This window comes from Meleagris gallopavo, chromosome 13 (genome assembly GCF_905368555.1).
Source record: "Meleagris gallopavo chromosome 13, MGAL_WU_HG_1.1, whole genome shotgun sequence".
Taxonomy (NCBI): domain Eukaryota; kingdom Metazoa; phylum Chordata; class Aves; order Galliformes; family Phasianidae; genus Meleagris; species Meleagris gallopavo.
The window spans coordinates 16,154,906-16,175,766 of record NC_139416.1 but is presented as its reverse complement, the minus strand read 5'-3'; the positions used below and the strand labels follow the sequence as shown (position 1 = coordinate 16,175,766).

Below are 20,861 nucleotides of genomic sequence, written 5' to 3'. Positions count from 1 at the left end.
AACACAGCATTTCCCAATCTCCTGTTGGTATTTGAACGTCAGGCTTTGTCTTTGCACATAAACTCTACCACTATTGGGAGAATTGAAGTTATATGAATGCTCACTCGGGCAGAGCTGGATAGCTGAAAGCATTGTGGGTGAACAACGACGGATAGCAAGATGATAAAAATCACACAGCTCTAAAGGACTGTTAAAAAAAGCCTTCCTATGCAAAGTGTTCGCATTCTAGTGGGTTTTTCTCAGACCAGAAATTGTTGCTGATACCACGATCTCACCTGAGAACGACACGTCAGAGCATTGAAGAGGTCAAAAAACACAAAACACGTAAAAGTCATGGTTGTGGTCCTGGGGGTTATGCCACCTTTAGGATTCTGAAAGCACACACACAGTTCCAGGGATTAGTTAAGCCTTACAACAATAAGTCCATGCAATAGATGAACTAAATATTCCCTGTAACAATCCCAGGCAGTTCAAAGTACAGTCAAGTAGAGGAATAAATCTACTCCTAGCTAGTATAGGCAGCATTGATTTCTCCCTGCTAATTGCTGGGTTTATGATCTTATCGACCCTATTTTTAACTGATGCAGATTTTGAATGAAGCATATTCTAAACTGAATTATCTACACTGTTACAGCACTAATAATTTTAGCTAACCAAAATGTGTGGTACTTATGTGCTTGATATTCTCTGTATCTATGGAACTCTAGAGGCAAAAACTACCTTGGAGTGTTGGAATTGTTTTAAGTCAGTTTTCTCATCCTAGATAAGAAGGGTCAAATAAGAGACAAAACAGGAAGGCAGAAACAGAGCAAGGACTCTGGCTTCCTAACACTCTGCCCTTACTAATCCTTTCCCACTGGATGTATTTCAAGAGGTTAACGTGTACTGCCTTCAGAAATTGCCCTTCACTTCATTCTGCACCCTGATGAAAACAAGATACGATTGCAGATTTTCCTCACCTCCTTCCAGAAGACGAAGAGGGTTCCACTAATGATAATTAGAGCTGACATGAAGATTTTCAGGATCAGTGATTTGCTGAGTATAGTGTCCGTAATACATCGGGGTGGCTGTTTGATTGTATCCTTATCAACAGGTTCAACTCCCAAGCTGCCTCAAATAGAAGAGGAATGCTGCATTTAGTTAACACAGGTTGTCCTGAGATGATACTGCTGGTAAGAGAAGATGGATCTGGAAGATTAAATTCTTTTATTTAAAGCATGAGAGATGCCAGTATTCTGGCAATGTTACATAAGGCAGTATTGTCTGTGAGAGCAAGATAAAGGCTCTTTTTTGTTTTGCAAAACAAACTGCTACAATGACATAATATTAAGCTATAACAGTCATCGTACCCGTACGTCATCATAGAGAGAAAGCTAGGGGTGAGATTTCAGCCAACATCCCTTCCATAATGAAGATGCTGTAATTAGCAGTTCAATGAGATTTTTGTCTCTTGTGATTTTGGTTCCACCTCAGAACAGGAAGATGTCAAACCTCAAGTACAGAAGCAGTAAATAGCTTTAGGAGGGACCAGAAGGGAATGCAAGTACAGCTTGTCTTATTTAACCATCAAGTGATTGGCACACCGATAAGAAATCATAACAGCTTGTGCTCCTAAGCCAACACAAGCTGTTATGTTGCTCATTGTCTCTTTTATACCTTTGGGCTGGGGGCCCATCCATGATGATGTTGATCCATAAGATCTGCATAGCATTGAGTGGATTTGGTAGGTTGAGCACTGTTGACAGAGTAATTAAGCTCAAAGCTGAAATGCTCCTGCAAAGCACAAAAGGAGGTTTAGTCTGCATGGCCTTGCTTCTACTGCAGTTAAAGCAAACAAGAACTCACGTGCTCAGCTGGAACCGGACAAAGTTTTTTATGTTGTAAAATATTCCTTTTCCCTCTTCTATTGCATTCCTGGAAGAGAAGGGAGAATTTATTTAATAGCTAACATTAACAGTGTTTCACACTGAGCTCTTCCTATGACACTTGAAGACAAGTTACCTTCTCTAGCTCCTATCTCAGCTGAAATAAAGGCCTCAGCTTAGAAAGAGGAGAACAATGTATCTTCTCAGTTAGAATGATTTTATCAGGAATAATCAATCTGAAAACTGTGGTTCACGTGGCCAGGACTTGGTTCATAAAGCAAACATGTGACCTATTATGTCCTCACTCTACTCTACCTTCTGTGCCTGTTGTTACAAACCAACAGAGTGTTGCAAATTATGCATCTTTCCTCTGAGCTTCTTGCACAAGGCAGAGGGAACGAGTTAAGATTACCCAGACCTGTAGGCTCTTTTAAATCTCTACTGTAGCTACGCTACAGTAACTGAGGAATCTCTATAGCTACAGCAACAAGAAGCCAGGGCTTTCAAGTGAAGCTAGCTTTGTCACCACCACCTGAAACAAAAAAGTTATTGCAGTACATGCAACTGAAAGTGAGCCAGGCCCCACTGAGGAATTCATCTCCACTTACACGTCCTGTGTCTTGTGATTTTCCCAGGGCTAGTCACACAACAGCCCCATTGCAATGGATAGCCAGAAAGCATCTGAAGTTAGAAAGGGGCAGATACTAAGGAAGTCTCTCTGAACCTACATTACTGTTGAGAAGTCATCGTCCACAAGGATCATGTTGGCAGCCTCTTTGCTGACATCTGTACCCGCCTGCCCCATTGCGATCCCAATATCGGCAGATTTAAGAGCCACAGCATCATTAACACCATCTCCTGTCATTGACACAATGGCACCAGCTCTCTGCAAAGCCTGTAGGGGAGAAGAGAGGAGGGACTCTGAAGCCAGGAGAAGAGCAGTCCTGTTGGCAATCACGGGATGGGCACTGAGCAGAACTGCTGCACAGCTCTGAATGCAGACTGCTTGTTAATAGCAAGCGTAATATTACTTGCATCTCTCAAATGACCCAGGAGAGGTGTGCAGCAGAAACGCTAACAATATTGTTGTAAGTAGTGCCAGTGCTTTAGCTTTGGTTTTCTGGTCATCTAAGTTTGAGCTGATCTTGTCCTGGGAGACCAGGTCATTGACAGAACTCCTTGAGGCCCACCCTGTGCCTTATTTTTGCCAGGTTTATGATGGATTTGAGAAGCTTTTAGTACCTTTATGATTTTCAGCTTGTGCTTTGGACTTGTTCTAAAGAAGATAGAAATCTGAAAAACAAAAACACATGATGGTATGAGATGCTAGTGGAGGTGGAACAAGGCCTTGATACTGTACTCAAAACCATTACATTTTTGACAGTGGATGAGAGTTCTGATTCTGCCACTTGATCCAGCTCTTCCCCAGACATGGCTTTCAGTTTCCCATTGCAGAGACCAATATTCTGCCCTGCAAAGAAAAACCCAGAATAAGATCTGCTCATCAGCTCTGGAAAAAGGCAACACTTCTGACTTGAGGAGCAGGAGCAGCAATTTAAGAGCTGATGAAGGCAGTCACCCTGGCAATGTGGAAGCAATGCAATACTCAGGACTGGAGTTGGTACTGTGTCCAGCCCTCCCCTTTCTGCTGCTTGCACAGTGTACTTCTAAAGGCAGAAGGCAAAAATGGGAAGCACAGTTGTTCACACTTGGAACATTAGCAGAGTGCATAATCCCAGCAAGGCCATTTATCTCATTTAAGGACATTAGATTGAGATTTTGCCATTTCTTGCTCTAAAATAGCACAAATCTACAGGAAGTTGGCCCATAGTGCACAGCTGTTTTATTACTGCACTTAATATTTGTTTCAGTGGAAAAGGCAGGAAAGTCAGTGATACTTAGAGCCTCTATTACACAAACAAAAAGAACGATACAGATAATCATTGATAGGCAATGTAACACAACACTGGACTGATCTGACAGAGTACAGGCCCACAGGAAGGAAACCAGGTTCATTACCTATAGCCACAGCAGTTTCCAGGGCATCTCCAGTTATCATCTTTACTGAGACACCAGACTCAACAAGGACCTGCACAGCTTCTTTCACTCCAGCCCTGGGGGGATCAATTATTCCAACCAGGCCCAAAAAGGTTAGTTTGCCAAGTTCTGAACCTGAAGCCAAAGCGAGCACTGGAAACAGAGGAGGGGAAAAAAGGACAACAAAGCAAAATTACTTATAATTCATTTCCATACATTAAAATGAACACTCAGGGGAGAACTTAACTTTTCAGTTTTCCAACTGAAAAAGTCATTCAAGCCAGATATTCAGATCTTTTTGTATAGGAGGCTCAAAAAATTGCTCTGCTTGAATAGCATTTCTGTTTCCTAGATTTCCCTTACAATTTATTTCTATCTAATTTAAATGCCTACTAAGTCTTCCCTAAAAGCAAGCAGATTGAGACAGTGCAACATTAGAGCAGACACTATTTAAGTGTTACATAAAACAACAGTGCCTCTGTGAAAACAGAAGCGTTTGAGATTTTTTTTTATTTCAATCTACGATTTGAGAAATAAATCTGGTTAAACTAGTGAAACTTTCGTCATGTGAACAAGGCTCTGAGCACGTTGCTTCTGTTCTCTCTGCCTAAACCATATTGTCCATTTGGTCCTGAATAACTCCAGGATATTTTGCCAGGTGTTCAGGGCAGCATTGCTCTGATGACTGAATCACAAGCTCACAGCAGCTGCCTCACCTAATTGCTGGGTTTGTTTGTTTGTTTTTGTTTGTTTTTTTTGCCATTCACAAGACAGATTTAGATATTGCCAAGCAAGCTCCATACACCAGTTACTAACCAGAAGACATAGGACTGGAGAACACATACAGTAACTACATCTTCCAGACCTTGCTGCCAAGACATGTTCTCATTTGTTCTCATTTACTTACATCCTGAGAACATGCAAAGGAGATGATATGTCTTTGTTACTGTGTGAAAGTCTAAGATATTTCTGATGTGATCTTTCAGCAATGAAGGAAATGCCACATTTATAACAAATTCTCCAGTTCGTGCACTGACACGAAGTCAGGATCAAAAGGAAATTGTTACGTTTGGTCCTAATAAAGAATTGAAGTAAACATCAAATGAGAATGTCAGTGCCCAAATCCATGCTCTGATCCCCCTTCACAGTTGCTTTTTGTTGCTCTTGAAACAGCTCTTCAAAGCAGAACTTGGCAGAGCACTGACTAGATCAGGTGAAGCTTTTCAATGCAACTTTCAGACTGTAACTCAAATGATCACAACGCTTCAGGGAAGAGAAACATTCACTGGTACCAGTGCTTATTTTCAGTTCCTTTCAAGCTCACTAATTTAAATCCAGCAGGAAAAAGAAGGAGAAAAAAAAAAAAAGGGGGCGGGAGGAAAAAAAGAAAAGATTAATAGTAAGCAACATCCAGCAGACTAAAACCCTTGCTAGACTCTGACACGTACTATGAAGAGATCATGCAAGTGATGCTAAGGATTAAGCCTCTGCCCATCCTAACCAAAACAAAGCAGGAAGGCACTGGGGCATAACAAGGGACACAGGCAGCAAAGACTGACCCCGTAGACCAGAGGAGCCCATTCTTTTCTCTTCCTGCTGGTAGGAGGCTTTCTGCTGAGGTGTGAGCATTAATGAGATGCCACTGCTGTTATACATAGTGCAATATCGAATCACTTCTTCAAATGCGCCTTTCATGAAGTAAATATCTTCCTGATCCTTTAAAGGGAGAAGATAATGTATTTTATCAAAGGAAAAAAAAAAAAAAAGACATTAAAAAAATACTGGCAATGCATAAAGTATTTCATCTGATATAGAGAAAGTCTTTCTCTGCTCTTTTGCCTGTTTCATAATCACCCACCTGCATGTGTTATTTATAGGATGCAATGGCTTTGCTGGGGCCATTTTTCATGCTCAACCACTGCAGACAGAGCCTGATGAAAGGGTATGAGTTGTTCACCCAGAGAATAATATCAGCTAAAACAAGCTCTTTGTTAAGCAGGGAGGGAAGAATGGCCAACCTTTTCTTCTAAACATCACCTCTCCCTTCTCCTGCCAGTTTTCACCAACAGCTTTTGTTTTCCTGATCAAACCACTATACAAAAAGAATTCTCCAATTCGAGCACAGCACTACCAACTAAAATTACACCCAAGTCAGGAATTCTGAGGTTTGCTCAGTTTCTCCTCCTGATACAGTTAACTTCTGAAAGCACTGTTTGCTGAAGAGATACCATTTCATGCCCATTGTTGAGGAGCACAATTAGAAACACGAAACCAGCCCACAGGACTGCTTGCTTTACCTGATTTTTCAGTGTGCATTTCACAGCCATCCACTTTTGTTCGGAGCTAAATGGAATTTCCTTCTTTCTTGCATAAATATCTTTTATGTCAGCTAATTCCATCTGAAGTACAGTAAAATAAGAAGAGCACTGTAATGCTGAACAATGCCAAAGCTTGTCTTTATTTTTTATGGCACAGCATATGTCAGGAGCTGACCATGTACTTCAAAGGCAGCTGTATTTTATAGAGCTCAAGAGAAAGCATCGTGAAGAGTAGAATCTCTATTTCAAAAAGATCTTTTCCCCTTGGTGCCTGATATGGGATAAACTAACCCATAGTTTGAAGCTTTTGCAAGCAGCATTGGGTTCTGCAAGAGCACTAACCATGGAGCTACACTGCTGTCCAGCCCTCAGTGGGGCTTTGGATCAACTTTGTTAGAGTTACAGGCTTTAACATGAGGAGCTAAACCAGATGTCTGCATTGCTTCATCAGCCACCTGCTGTAACTTACAGCCCACCTGAGCTCAGAGGGCCACAAGTTGTGTAGGGCTGATCTGATGATTCCTTGAGGTGCTTATGGCCTTCTGTCTCTGAGTATGAGTACAATATTCACTCAAAATTCTTATTTGATATAATCATGTTCAGAACAATGTAAACAGCTATCAAGTGATCCAAACCCAGGGTGGCCCTATGCTATGCTTTCTGGCACGGCCAGTTCTTGCTTGTTTTCACACTCATCTTCCTCCTGAACTCTTAACTGGAATCCAGAGGAAATGTAAACAGACATTTTGGTTTGAGCTCAGAAGAAATCTACGCAGAATAACTGCGCTAATTAACCAAGCAAAACAATTACTGCTGTTAGCACAGAAGCTCAGGGAAGGTGTTTGTCCATGACAAGAGACTTACATGGGAGAGGTGTACATCTACAACCCTGGGGAGAAGAGAAAAGGAAAGAAAGGATAAAAGCAGTCTGCAGACTTTAAAGAAGTCTGATCACTGCTGTCAGACTTAACAGGTCCAGCTTTTCTTTTTTTATTATTATTTTTTAAATTCTGGAATATTTTAAATCTCAATCTTACCTTCATTGCAAGAGCAAGAAGAGCTCCTTCTGTGGGCTGTCCTATCACACTGTTTTTCCTGATAATGGTATTATTGACCACGCAGCCAGCCTAGAAAAAGGGAAGTACTCACATGGCTCATTTCTTCCACCACTAAATTAATAGCTTTTTCCATCTCTTTAAATGAAATAGAGATCACAGAACAAAAGCAACCACGTCCCAAAAGATGTACTGCTCCCTATAACTCATCTCCTGAGATTAGTTCTTTTGCTTCCTAAACCTGCTTAATCCACAGAATGTGCCTTTTTGGGGGGGTAGATTTTACATTTTGGACAAATTAACCTGAAGCAAAATGCTATGTATTTATCAAACTAACTTCAGAAGTCATGACAACTCTTCCTACCATTGCTGCTAATGTGCAGTATGGGTACAGTAAAGCCTAACCTCCATTCGAGGCTCCAGCTCAGATCATTTCACTATTCAAACACTCCACCTCAGCCTACACTCAAATGCCCAAGATTATATTTAATGCTAACACGAAATCCAGAGACTGTGGCAGTGCATTTACATATTGATTGCACAGCTGGCTCAAGTCTAGAGTCTGTCTACATTAAAAACCTGAACATGGTAATATTAATTGCTCTCTCTTCTGCCAGAATCGTAGTTTGTTCCAAAACATCAATGACACTCAACTTGATGACTCTGGCCCTTCCCTACACATCTTGATTGCTGCCTTTCACCAGTTAGCTTCATGTTTCACATCATGACTACTTGGAGAATTTCTCCCTGACTGCACTCATCAGGCAGTTTGTTTAAATTACAAAAGAGGCATTTTCACACTCTTCAACCAAAACAATCTATGCTAATTAAAACTGAATGCAAATAGGACAAGCTGATTCATAACTTACACTCACCTCCACTAGTTTCCCAACTGAGACGTTGGAAAATTCTTTAAGTATCTCCTTTGATGGCAGAAGGTAAACATTTCCTTCTCCATTGTAGCCCACCCCACTGACCTGAGGAAAGGAGGGAGAGAGAACAACTTTCTCAGTGCCAGACAACACCACACCATATCTCCATACACTTCAGAAAATTTCCAATTTTGAAGGGATTTTTCTTTCTAGCTCAAGGCAACGCTGCTGGTAATGAATGTACACTAAGAAAACGTAAGGACAAAAAGAATCAGCTCGTCTTCTGAACTCAAGTTCTGTGGAAATGCTGTGCAGCTCAGTCAAGAGATCTTGTTCTTTGGTTGCAGTGGGTTCACTGTATTGTTAAAGCCCTGATCATGCCTGCATTTACAACTCTGCAAGCATGTAAATGAGCCAACTATGAATGCACTCATAATAAATATTCCTATAATAGATAGACCCATGAGCTCAATAGCAGATTTCAGTGTTTACAATTGCAGAGAAAAGCAAATGAAGTCAATGTACAGTATCTGAGTGGCTTTTGTACAGGCAGAGCTGGGGCTGCATGCCTCTCCAGCACTGCAAAAGTCCCTTCTCTTTGACCAAACCAGCGATGTGCAATGAATTGCTTTTTTGGGACTGACTCAACATTCAATATTTGGGCTTCACAGAACTAAAAGCAAGTCAGCCCCACTGGGCTTGCATAGGAAAGCCCATATCACATCACCACCTCCATACCTCTGCCTGGAAGCCATCTGAGGTCACAAGTCGAGTCACTGTCATCTCATTGGCAGTCAGAGTGCCCGTCTTGTCTGAGCAGATGACATTGCAGCAGCCTGATGCAAGGAAGTTTTTAAATCAGAACTCATTAAGTTGTAAGGAAAGGATGAGAAGAAAAGAGTTAGATTATGCTTCATGCTATTGTGCAAGTAATTTGGTTGTGAGATGCAGTAGGAGACATCTGAGGATGTCTGCATTGACTTGAGCATCAGGTCACGAGCAGCCAAAGAAGACCATGATCTCCAGGAGGTGACCAGCATACCCAGGCACTGCACACCAACAGAACAGCTATTATTATTATGTTCCAAGAAGAAGTATCAAATTCTTGCTCTGCCATATGCTTCCTCAGATGGGCCCTTTAATTAACCTTTGCTTCCCTATCTCTAAGTCAGGAACAGCACTTCCCCACCTTCCCAGAGAGTTGTGACGCTAGAAGTGTTGAAAACTGCTGCAAAAAGCACTTTAAAATCCAGCTATGAGTGGGAGCTGCCCCACTCATGCTTTGCTTTGTGACAATAAAGCATGTTTATGCCAGGGCCCATTTACAGCAAACAAGGGATTGAGAATACTTAACATCATTCTGGCTATTTTCCATTCTCAAAAAGGGAAAAAAAGATGACTTTAGCACTAAAGAGAATCAGACTTCAGCTCCATTTGAAGTCTGAATATCTTCCTTGGCTCTGGAGGTGATCATACAGCTTAGCAAAGACTCACCAACATGATGATTTCTAGGTAAGAGCCTGGAGAGAATAAAACAGATCGGGCTGTGAGTAAATTAACTGCAGTTTTGACTTGACTAGCTTTTCTGTGCTATCACCTCTAATATTTCATTTTCAATTATTTACAGTTACAGAACCAGGTAAAGCTGGAGGATTGTGGACTCCAGCTGCGCCAGGGGAGATTCAGGTTGGACACTAGGAAAAATTTATTCTCTGAAAGAGTGATCAGGCACTGGAATGGACTGCCCAGGGAGTGGTGGAATCACTACTGGAGGTGCTCAAGGAACATTTAGATGTTGTATTGAGGGACATGATTTAGTAGGGAAATATTGGTGGTAGGTGGATGGTTGGACTGGATAATCTTGGAGGTCTTTTCCAACCTTGGTGATTCTATGATTATTTTTCTCCCTTTGAGAAGATTACCAGACACTGTACAATTTATGTACGGAGAGTACAGCTTTTTCCACTCCTAGGTCATCTGGTAGAGTACCTGGACATCTTGCAGTTACGCCTATTTGGGCGCAGCCCTTCCAGAACAAAATTCTTAATGAGATAAGGCAGTCTCAGATGTCTGGGTCAGGGCAGGTACAATAAAAAAGGGTGATAAGATTCATTAACTGCAGAACAAACAAGGGCAATTCAAACAATAGCAGCATTTCAAAGTCAGACAAATCTTAGCTGAAGATCCAGCTGCACAGCAGATATCTTGAACTACCTGGGCCCGGCTTGGCATTTGGTGCACATTTTAATGAGTGGTCCTAAATGCACAATGTTTTTCCCTTCATATAATTGTCATACTGACCAAGGTCAGAATAGCAAACCCTGGAATACAGTGACCTGGGGATGAGGGCCAGTTTGAAGATAAGGAATACTCTTTTGAAAGTATTCTGCCCCATGCTGTGAGAGTGAGCTGGATGCCTTCTCAACATCCTTGCTTATCCCTACTTTCCACAGCTCTTTGAACATGAGGGAGATGGCTACACAGACAAAACTATCTGCTTTCCTGTAGTCTATGCCATCAGGCTCAACTCGAGGGGCTGCAAGGCTTTTTAGCCAGACAGCAAAGAAGTGGATGGCAGGGACCTGCAGGATGGTCCCATGGAATGGGGGAAAAGGAGAAACCCAGCCTTTCAACCCAAACAGAGTAGGCAAGGCTGCAGAGAAGTACTGCTCCCCATGGGCCACTGCCACGGGTTGGGTTGTAGCATGAGGAAGATGCCACAGTTGATTTCTCTCTGCATCACTCCTAAAAGATGACAGCACCCGATTATGTTACTGTCACTAAAGTAAGGGAAAAAGGTGAGGAACATGAAGTAGCATTTAAGCTTGAGTGGGTTGCTCAGGCCCAGTAAGCATATTCCAAGATAAAACACACATATTTTTACATTATAATAATAAATAAGTAATAAAGCAATTAAATAAAGTAATAAAATAAAATGATAGAATAAAAATCAAACTGAGGCTCACTTGGCCTCAGCTGAATTTGTACGAATGACCAAAACCTGTGGCTCCTTTGCAAACTCACCTAAGGTTTCTACGATGGGCAGCTTCTTCACAATCACTCTTTTCTTGGCCATACGAAGAACACCCAGCACCAGTGTCACGGTGACCACGATGGGAAGGCCCTCTGGGATGGCAGCCACTGCCAGGCTGGGGACAACAGAGAGAAAATGCTTTCAATAAATTGGTCAGACTGCAAGTGCTGGCCAACCATTCCAAAGGGACATCTCTTGGGGTGAGTCTCCCTGCCTATATGGGCACATCTGAGTGGAAGTGTGCACTGCTAACCACTGGGACTGCTGAGAAAAAAAATAAAAAGCAAGATACCTATCCAGCCCTTCAACATTTTTCTGGGTAATTTTGACAAAGCGTTCACTTTTCTTTTTCACATAGTTAAAGAGCATTAACTTCTGGTTCAGCAGGGATTTAGAGGTTGGATTTCATTCACTTGGATGAAACACGAACACTCCCTGACATCACGTCTCATGACTCCCATCCATACACAGCCCACATCTCCCATATGTGGGTACAAACTACATCAGGAGAGAACGAGCTGCCCACATATCCCTACACCGTGCACACTGAATGGGGCCAACATTAAAGCCCACAACAGCTGGCATGCTAGGAAAACTCAGACACTGGACACATCTGTCCTTTAGTTATTTTCTTGGATAATTGAGCACTTCCACATATCTCTCCAAAGCGTAACCAAGGAGGACTTTCAAAGCCACAGGCTGCTCCCCAACATTCAGACTTAACTGCTTTTCTTTGCCACCACATCTCATTCCCTGTTGCTCTGTTATGCCCCCATCTTTAGTATTGTTTTCATTTATTTATTTCATTTCCATGGAAAGCTTTTCTAAAGGACTCATTTGAGAGTCATGACAACATCAAACAATAGATTTTATGGGTGCTACTAAAAACACATGGTTTATTATGTTTGATTAAGAGCTTGCACATGCATTTCAAGTCCATAAAACGCACATTCCTGTCATTATGTGTAAATCTAGAAAGTACAGTAAAGGCTAATATTTGCTGTTGTTACACTCCCACTAAATTCATAGTACAGACAGGAAAGGACATTCATGGCAAGATGAGCTGGGAAGTGAAGATTTTCAAAATACTTCGTTCAGAGAAAATAAGGAAAAATATATTTGAATGTAATTGATTTCCAAAGACATCCACGCTTCTTTTTCTGTTAAACTCAATTATAAAGCCAATATTAATCACACTAGGTGCAAGATCAGCATGTACTTCAGAAGGGTCTTATGCAAGCTCTCTTCTGTGAAGTGCCCATTGTTTTGAACAGAAAACTTCTTGGAATGTATTTCAGTACAAATCAAAGAGAAAGGAGCTTTCAAATCCTTACCTGACTCCAATGGTGAACATGCTGAGAAGATGCTTTCCTTGTAACCAGCCAATGAGCATTATTAAACCTGGTGGGGGAAAAACATCAAATTAAAAGTATACCTCTCCAAGCTGCTTTAGCTGCTGCTGAAGAATGAATTATGCAATGAAGCCCCCAGATCTCTCCTTCCCCAGAATCTCTGCTTACACCTCCCAAAATCTCAATAATTCCCATCAAGTACTCCTGAAAGAAGCAGCCCTGGAGCACAGAGGGCTCTCCCAGCTCCACGCACAACTGTGAGCATTGCATTCAACTCACCAATTATGCCAAAGGAGAAAAGGGTGAGTTGCTTCCCCAGCCTGTCCATGCTTTTTTGGAGAGGTGTTTTGGGAGTCTGGAAACATGAGAGAACAGCTGTTTTTCTTTGTGCATTATGAAAGATGAGAAGATGAAGGTAGGGCAGAATGATAGCCCCACACAGGCCTGGTCATTATTACTGTGGTCCTTACAACTGCCCCACGCTGCCCAGTGCTTACCCACTCCAAACCCAAGATCAAGAGTTGATTAGTTCCTAACAAATGATCTGTGTTTGGTTCAGAGATGCAGCCAGCGAAAGCATGGCACGTGTACAACTACAAATTTATATACCTAGAGGAAGTGGAGGAAAATAAAGAAAGAAAACCAACCAAGAAGCCATATGGTTCAGGCATCTCTCAGTCACACAGGCATTCAATAGCAGAGACAGATCTAATGCATTAACCCCCAGCAGTGCTCCCCCTCATGATTTTCTCCCAGCACATCCACCATTCCCAGAGCGACCCAGAGACTTTACCTCTTCAGCTTGCATCATTTTGAACACCTCTCCAAACTGTGAATTTTCACCTGTCCCAATAACTACACCCTGAAAAGAGGGAGGAAAAAAAAAAAAAAAAAAGAAGGAAGAAAAACAGATGAAAAATCTTAAATAAAAGACTCTGTGACTAACATCAGGGAAAAGACTGGGGGTGAGAGGACTCACTTTTCCCTTCCCATATCGCACCAGGGTCCCCATGAAAACAACATTGCTCAGAGTGGTTATGTCTCCAGCTTCCAGTAACACACCATCAGTCTTGTTGCAAGGCTCAGCTTCTCCTGTAAAACTGGATTCATCCACCAGCAGATCTGTAACCTAAATAAAAACATGCCATTTCTTGCACTGGTAACACACCCTTTCAAAGCTGGCCCTTCTCCATGGAGCTGCATTTACCTCTATTAGCCTGAGGTCTGCAGGAACCCTATCACCAACAGAAAGATATATGATATCTCCAGGCACAAGCTCTCTTGCTAGAAGATGCTGCAGTTTTCCTTCCCTCAGGCTAGATTAGACAAACGGAAAAAGAAGAAAAGAAACCAGGCTGTGAGTTCATTATTCTTTCTGCAGGCTCGGGAATGACAGGCAGGAAAGCAAGAGCTCTGCCCCAAGGATCTTACAGTGTAAATAACAAAATCTGCACTAACCATAGAATCATAGAATGGTTTGTGTTGGAAGAGACCTTACAAATCATCTTGTTCCAACCCCCCTGTATGGGCAAGGACACCTCCCATTAGACCACAAGAAGAGAGAGTTCTTTCCCTCTTGCTCAGTTTAAATTCGTGAACAGATGAGTACATCACAGAATATTTACATGTCACTAATAAATGATATGAACAGCATTTATATGGTAAAAACCTTGAAGACCCCCAGTTCCAACCCCGTCACAGGTATGGAAACCTCTCACTAGAGCAGGCTACTCAAAGCCCCATCCAGTGCAGCTTTGAACACCCCCAAGGATGGGCACCCACAATTCCCTGGGCAGCCTGTACCAGTGCTTCACCACCCTCCTAGTGAAGAATTTCTTCCTAATTTATTTATCCACCCTTGTCCTATCATTCCACTTACTGATAAGCAGCCCCTCCCCAGCTCTCCTGTAGGTCCCAATTAGTTATGCTGCAGTGCTGTCTCCCCAGAGCTTTCTCTTCTCCAGGCTCAACACCTCCCAGCACTCTCAGCCCATCTTCATCTTCCAGACAATGCTTTCTCATTACACCAGCAATGACCTGCAGTCATACTCCTTGCCAGCCAGTTCTGCCTCCATAACCCACAGGATTCACACCCTACCAGCCAGCTGTGCCTCACCAGTTGCACTCAGGAGGAACCAACTTGTTCAGTTCTTCCAGAGACTTTTCAGAACGATACTCCTTTAAATCAGAAAGGAAAAGAAACCAAGTTAGGTGAGCAACATGCTGGGGGAGTGGGGCTGAGCCCTGCTTCACGTACCTGGATGAAGGCCACGGTGACCACGATGAGCACAGCCTGAGGACAGAGAGGTGTTACAGGCACTTTGGCTTTGGGAAGCAAAGGGCTGGGGTACAGGAGACGTGCACCTACCATGGTGATGCTCGCAGCATCCTCATACTCCTTAGTGATGACGCTTACCAAAGCAGAAGCCAGCAGCAAGAGAATGAGGGGATTCTTAAACTAGAAAAGGAAACAAAACGAATCAGAACATAAACATAGTCTGAGGTGGTCTCAGAGCTGTTCAGAAAGGGCTGGAGATGGAGCGGGTGCTGTGTTTGTAGTCAGATTGGGGTCCACGAGGACAGGGCCGAGGCTCTCACCACCACCACACACCGACGTCCCCACTTTCCCCCAGCCTACACAGGCAAGGTTTGCCTTTTCAGACACGTAGGGCAGGGCTAGCTCTGAAATCTCCTTAGAGGCATTACAGGCACAGACAAAACCTTTTATTGTCTTTTAGAATTTGATACTAGAACTTCCCTCTCCTCCCCCTCGCCCCTCTCCACCCCCCCCCACTCCTTTTCTCCTCATTAATCTGCCAAGCTCTGCCCTGATCACAGGAGCCAGCACTGTCCCCTCCCCCCCAAAAAATGGGAAACATCATCAAAATCAGCAGCAGAATGGGGAAGCCACACACTATGGGAGAGTACTGTCACTTTTTCCTTCACTTCTGGCAAGGATTTTAAGGGCCCTGCTCCCGCATGCAAAAATCACCACTCCATTTAGCTAGCATGGGAACTGGTAGAACTGAACGGCACTGAATAGTTTGTTTCATGTCCTCATAGGAGAAATAATTTGTTAAGGCAGTCAAGGAGGAGTCAAAACAAAACAAAACAACCAAACCAAACAACCCAACATCTCATTTTTTTTATTGAAAATAAAAGAATCCTTGAACAGATTGAGTGATGCTTACATCAAAGCAGTAAAAGTGCACTGATTACACAGGAAAAAAAAGGATAATCCATGAAATAAAAAGCAAGCCTTCCAAAACAAGGAAAATCTTCATTACCCAGCTAAGACAACACCAAAGGGAGCAAGGTAATAATAATAAAAATTAAGAAAATAGCCAAACAGTCAAATTGCTAGCTGAAAACAAATATGTAAATAAAACCACTCTTATTTGATTAAAAACTCAAAGAATCACAGAATCACCAAGGTTGAAAAAGATCTCCAAAATCATCCAGCCCAACATTCATCTACTGCCAACACTTCCCCACTACACCACGTCCCTCAGTACCACACCTACACCTTTCTCGACCACCTCCAGGGATGATGACTCCATCACTCCCTGGGCAGAGGAAGTGATCTTTCAAAGAACAAAAATTTTAAAAAAATCCTTGGAGAGTTGAAAGATGTTTTCAGTGTATATGAGAGTATTTAGGAAAATTCAAGATAAGCTGGTTGGGGAAAACAAAGACAGCAAATCCACCTTCTGCCTGATTCCTTGGGTACAGCTGGCTTTCCCAAACCTTCCCTGATTTTATCACTTACCTTAAAGAGAACAGATGCGTTCCAGAAACCAGTTCACTGAGCTATAACTTTTGATTTGTGGGCTGCATGGAGATAAAAAGGTTTATTTTTATTTTAAGATGTTATCTCCAGGTTAAATGAACCCGCATCTGCACCTCACAATGGCTTTACAGTGGAAACAGTTTCTGGATCTGGGGCACATCTTGTCCCAGAGCTGAATTCATGGAATATTTCAATATAGACTTGCTTAAGCCACCCCACTTAGGGGCTGTCAGCAGGAACCAGTAATCCATGCCAAAAATACTGACCTGGTCCAAGTATTTCTTCCATATAGGCTCTGTGGCATCTACTGAAAATTCATTCCAGCCGTGTTTTAACCTCCGCTGCAGCACAGAAAACTCGGAGAGCCCAGTTTGTAAATCAACCTAGCAGGACATCAAAGTAAAACAACGTCCCATGGTGTAGGATAATCACAGAAAACTACAAAAGCAAGTCTAAACACCAGACTCTCACTTCGTCCAGGAGCAAAGCAACTCACTGAGAACCTCCCTCCTGTGCCTCAGCACCCCTCCGTCCATCTCACTGGCCATAAGCAGCAGTCACAACGCCAGGCATTGCACCCAGCCCTGCCAGGGCCAACATCCCTGCTGGGAACCAGCAACCTCACTCAGCAGCAGCAATGCTGTGAGCAGGGGATGGGGCAGAGCTGGGGTGTGGGGTCAGGCTGTGAAGTCAGCTGAGGGTGATAAAAGCAGGAATTTTGTCTCTGAAATATAACTTACTCTAAAAAGCAGGTTTAAAATATGTTGTGTGAGCTCACATGATGATTTCTAAGGAGCTGCTGATGATTTAGATCAATAGCTGCACAACCTGCAGTGTTATGTTTGTGAATGCAGCTAAAATCCCTTACGTTTAAGGCTTTAGCCAAGTCTTCTTTATGGCATTTACAAGCATCTTTTGGTAGCAGAACTGTCACTTCCTTCTCCTGCTCAATGACTTTCAGCTCACACTCCTGGCTCTGCAGAAAGGAGATAAAACACTTGTTAGATGAGGGCCCCATCAGCAGAAACCATTTAGCATTTTCCTACTCCTTCCTCAACCCCATTCTCTTATCCTGTCAGCCCTGTGGGCCTCATAGGAAGCAAAACCACATCCCCATCACAGCACTTTATAACACTCCCTAATTAATCCCCAGTCCCAAAGTCAGGTGCACCTCATTGCCTTACAGCCCCAGAGTTCACCCCAAAGTAGCTGGGAATGCTGGCTCTGTGACTGCAGGTGGGAGACCCTTCCTATGGGGGTGGGAGAGCAGGACATTTGCTGTGCTGTCAGAGTGACCAACAACATTATTACACTCAATTCTGTTTGGTTATTAGGCTAAATGCTGATGATTTTGCTCACCCCTGTGTACGTCCAATGGTCAGTTTATCTCCACTGCGGTCCCCTCCAGCTGCTGGGCAGAGAGGGGCAGGCTGGTACTGGGACCAGCTGAGTGGTTTTCTATCAAACCCTCACAATGACTGAGGTGCTGCCTCGGTTGAAAGGCCACCTGAACCTTCTTAGGGGTTGTTATCAGCTGGCAGAAAGCAACACGATTAGGAGCTGAATTGCCAAAAGACAAACATACAGCAGTGCTGTGGGCAGGAAAGCATGAGGGGCCCTGTTGTTTGCAGGGATCCCGCCCAAGATAAGCATTTTGACATGCCAGTGTTACCAGTGTTTCACTCTGTGTTCTATGCTCAGAGCAAGGAAAACCTGGTTCTCCTTGTTAAAAACGAAACCAACCTGTCAGAGGGAAAAATGAATGGCAATGGTGAGCTAGAACGGTCTCTGCCCCAACAGGAGGAAGCAGGCCCTACTTCCATTGCCTCCAAGTGGGAGAAACCAGCCTCATCTTATGGAGCTTATGGGTTAATGAAAGGTGTTGGAGGACGGGAAGCGGCACACAGGCACGAGGCAATGTGCCTACAGTTTTACACACTGCTGGTGGGAGCAGCCAGGTCTGCTAGCTCTTGCTCTGTCACTGGTATTCACCTTTGGGAAGGTGTGGAGGAGAGGAATGACGGAAGCGCATGTGTGGATGTCTGAGCACCGTGGCTGCTGGGAATGAGTGCTTTTATTGCCGTGAGCTAATCCATAGTGATCAGCCTGTCCCTGGCCATGACTGCCCATCAGCATGGCATGGCTTTTATTCCCAAGACAGCTCCAGTGATGTACAAATTGGGATTATGTTTTGCATCGTTTTCTATCTATGTTTTAAATCAGATGTGGGCTATCAACATTAACAATTCACATTTTCAGCCCTTTATCCCTGAAGCACAATAGAGTAACATCATACAGCTGGGCAGCAAGACACAACAAAACCAAAATCAGAATTTACCCGTTACTTTGCAAGCTCAGGGGATGCTGGGGGACAGGAGAACTCTGTGGCAGAGCTGTGCAGCTGTCTGCCCCATCACGTCCATCCCTGACCCCAAAACAAGAAACAAGCCATCAACTGTTATGCAGCAAGGGGAGAAGCATGGGGCTCCTGGACCAGTCTGTACGTTGTCATCTGGTCATAAGTGGGCTAAGTTATTTAGTCTAACAAGAGGTCCTTAAAGCCTTAAGCAGAAGCCTTCTTCTTGTGTATTATTCATGCTTATTGAATGAAATTAGCCCACCTCAGCCCTGAATAGAGGACAGGGCTGGGTAGTGTCTGTGCTCCAGGCTTTGGCTCCTGAGACTCGAGTGGATTCAGTGCCACGAGGGAAAGGACAGAAAGGGTTCTGCTGATGTGATGTGCATGGGGTGTCAGGGAAATGTGAGTCATTTAGCAGGCTAAACCACAGCCTGGGAATATGCTCCTGATACATCAAGTTGTTCAAGCCATGGCAGTTACTGGGATGCTTACAAAATACAAAGAATTGTTGGGTGAACTTAAATAGAACAGCTTGGAAATTTTCTTTTTGAGGGTGTAATAACTGTGCTATTCATGACTCCACCCCACAGACTAGCAGTGACCCCACAGGCCTTGAAGCAGTTTCTATTTGTGACAGCATTATTAGAAGCTTTTCTGGTGTGCCCCTAAATAACATCTATGAAAGCTCTGGAATGAGACCCCTCCTGACATCCTCCAGCCTCTGCAGAGCTGTGCTGCAACGCCTGCCTTGTGTTCACCTCCAAGGACCTGCCTGAAGCCGCTGGGCTTTCACATCTCTGCCTGCTCGCAGTGCCCCCAGCAGAAACTGGTCACTCCTGCCATGCTGTGAGCGTGTCACACTCCGCAGGACCAGAGCTGTAATTCAAGCAGGGCGTACATCCCGCAGTAAATATGTATCACTGTTTATTTTGGCACAGCAGCAGAACGAGCCGGCTGGAGGCACTCTGACTGCACAGCGTTAGAAACCTCAGCCTCCTACTGAAACAAGACTGCAGACACTCGCAGCCTCAGCCGCATCGCCCTCTCCTTGGGGTCTGAGGCTGTGCTTGAGGAGCACGGAGCAGCACCACAGACCGTGCTGCTATGGGGAAGAGCTCAGTGCCTTGCTTTCTTCTCTCTGTCACGCTGATCAGCCCCTCTGCTGGAAAGACAAGGCTCTGAAAGGCTCAGAGGATTAGCAGAAGTGATACCTGAGAACAGGCCTCAGTCAGATGATCGCAGGAATGAACCTGAGGATCTGGAAGTGTATGGATGGTTTTGTTGGGACAGGACTAAGGGCGAACCCTGCATGCTGAGGATCGGGTTCATGTGGGAGGGCAGCGCATCGCTCTGATGTGTGGGAGAAAAGTGTGTCTTGAGCATTGGAAATCCCTGTGCTGAGCAAATGTGGCAACAAAAGAATCCCAGCCTGCAAGTTTCAGTGGCAAAAAACCAACAGTAGCAACAAATGTGACACCTGAACCACTGTGCTTTGACCCATCAGTAATGGTAGCAGTAAGAGGTAGCAAAAACCAGCATTCGTACAGCATCTTTCAGGAAAAGCGAGCATTGTGGAGCAGGCTCCTCAAGCTGAGCCCTGCAGCCCAGCTCAGTGCAGCAATGCCCAGGAGCAGCACAGGGAACCCAGGGGGTGGGTGCACTGCCCAGCAACCCGCAGACCCTGAGCTGTGTGCAGTGAATGAAGCCCACAGAAACAAGCCCCCTCCTCACCCCGCTGCCTGGCAGACATCGTTACCCCCATCCCAGCTCGCAGAGCACAGCCACAGCCACATCACACTCCAACGGCACAGAGCAGACCGGCAGGCAGAGGCGACAGACTCAACCCCAAGCACACAAGGTATTTCAGCAGGTCCCGGCAAGGGCTCTGGGAAATCCTCACCTCCTCTTCTGGCTCGGTGCTCCCAAGGGGCTGATATTTCTGCACGAAGCGAGCAGATGGCCGTTTGGGGAAGAGTTTGGCGAGCACTCCTTCCACCATCTTTGCCGGGGCGGTGGGAGCACCCGGTGCCACGGGCGCTGCTTGGATTGCCCTGCAAGCGCAGGGCTGTGGTTACAGGCAGGGAGAGGCAGTGTCACCTGCTGCCAAGTCACGCCTTCGGCTGCAGGTGCCGGAGGGAGGCTGCACACCCTTCGCCCACAAAGCCAGAGGAAGCCTGTC

General features: G+C 44.2%; 1 protein-coding gene across 7 annotated transcripts in view; it reads right to left on the bottom strand.

Moving 5' to 3' along the window:
- ATP2C2 (ATPase secretory pathway Ca2+ transporting 2) overlaps nt 1–20,861 on the bottom strand; it is a 22,196-nt gene extending 1,335 nt beyond the window's left edge. For 2 of the 7 annotated variants that reach the window (XR_014886232.1, XM_010718098.4), the window contains exons 1-25: nt 20,583–20,860; nt 17,192–17,299; nt 16,590–16,706; nt 14,902–14,991; nt 14,791–14,826; nt 14,650–14,711; nt 13,741–13,849; nt 13,513–13,662; nt 13,327–13,395; nt 12,813–12,888; nt 12,516–12,582; nt 11,172–11,296; nt 8,886–8,983; nt 8,151–8,252; nt 7,258–7,347; nt 6,200–6,301; nt 5,462–5,618; nt 3,885–4,055; nt 3,239–3,336; nt 3,108–3,158; nt 2,594–2,760; nt 1,846–1,914; nt 1,657–1,773; nt 960–1,107; nt 276–371 (exon numbers count right to left, since the gene is read on the bottom strand). Coding sequence is in view for 4 of the 7 variants with exons in the window: in XM_010718098.4 (XP_010716400.2) it covers nt 276–371; nt 960–1,107; nt 1,657–1,773; nt 1,846–1,914; nt 2,594–2,760; nt 3,108–3,158; nt 3,239–3,336; nt 3,885–4,055; nt 5,462–5,618; nt 6,200–6,301; nt 7,258–7,347; nt 8,151–8,252; nt 8,886–8,983; nt 11,172–11,296; nt 12,516–12,582; nt 12,813–12,888; nt 13,327–13,395; nt 13,513–13,662; nt 13,741–13,849; nt 14,650–14,711; nt 14,791–14,826; nt 14,902–14,991; nt 16,590–16,706; nt 17,192–17,299; nt 20,583–20,681 (2,574 nt within the window). In the remaining 3 variants the exon portion in view is untranslated. The other 5 variants (XR_004161218.2, XM_010718101.4, XM_010718100.4 and 2 more) reach the window with 4 other exon arrangements.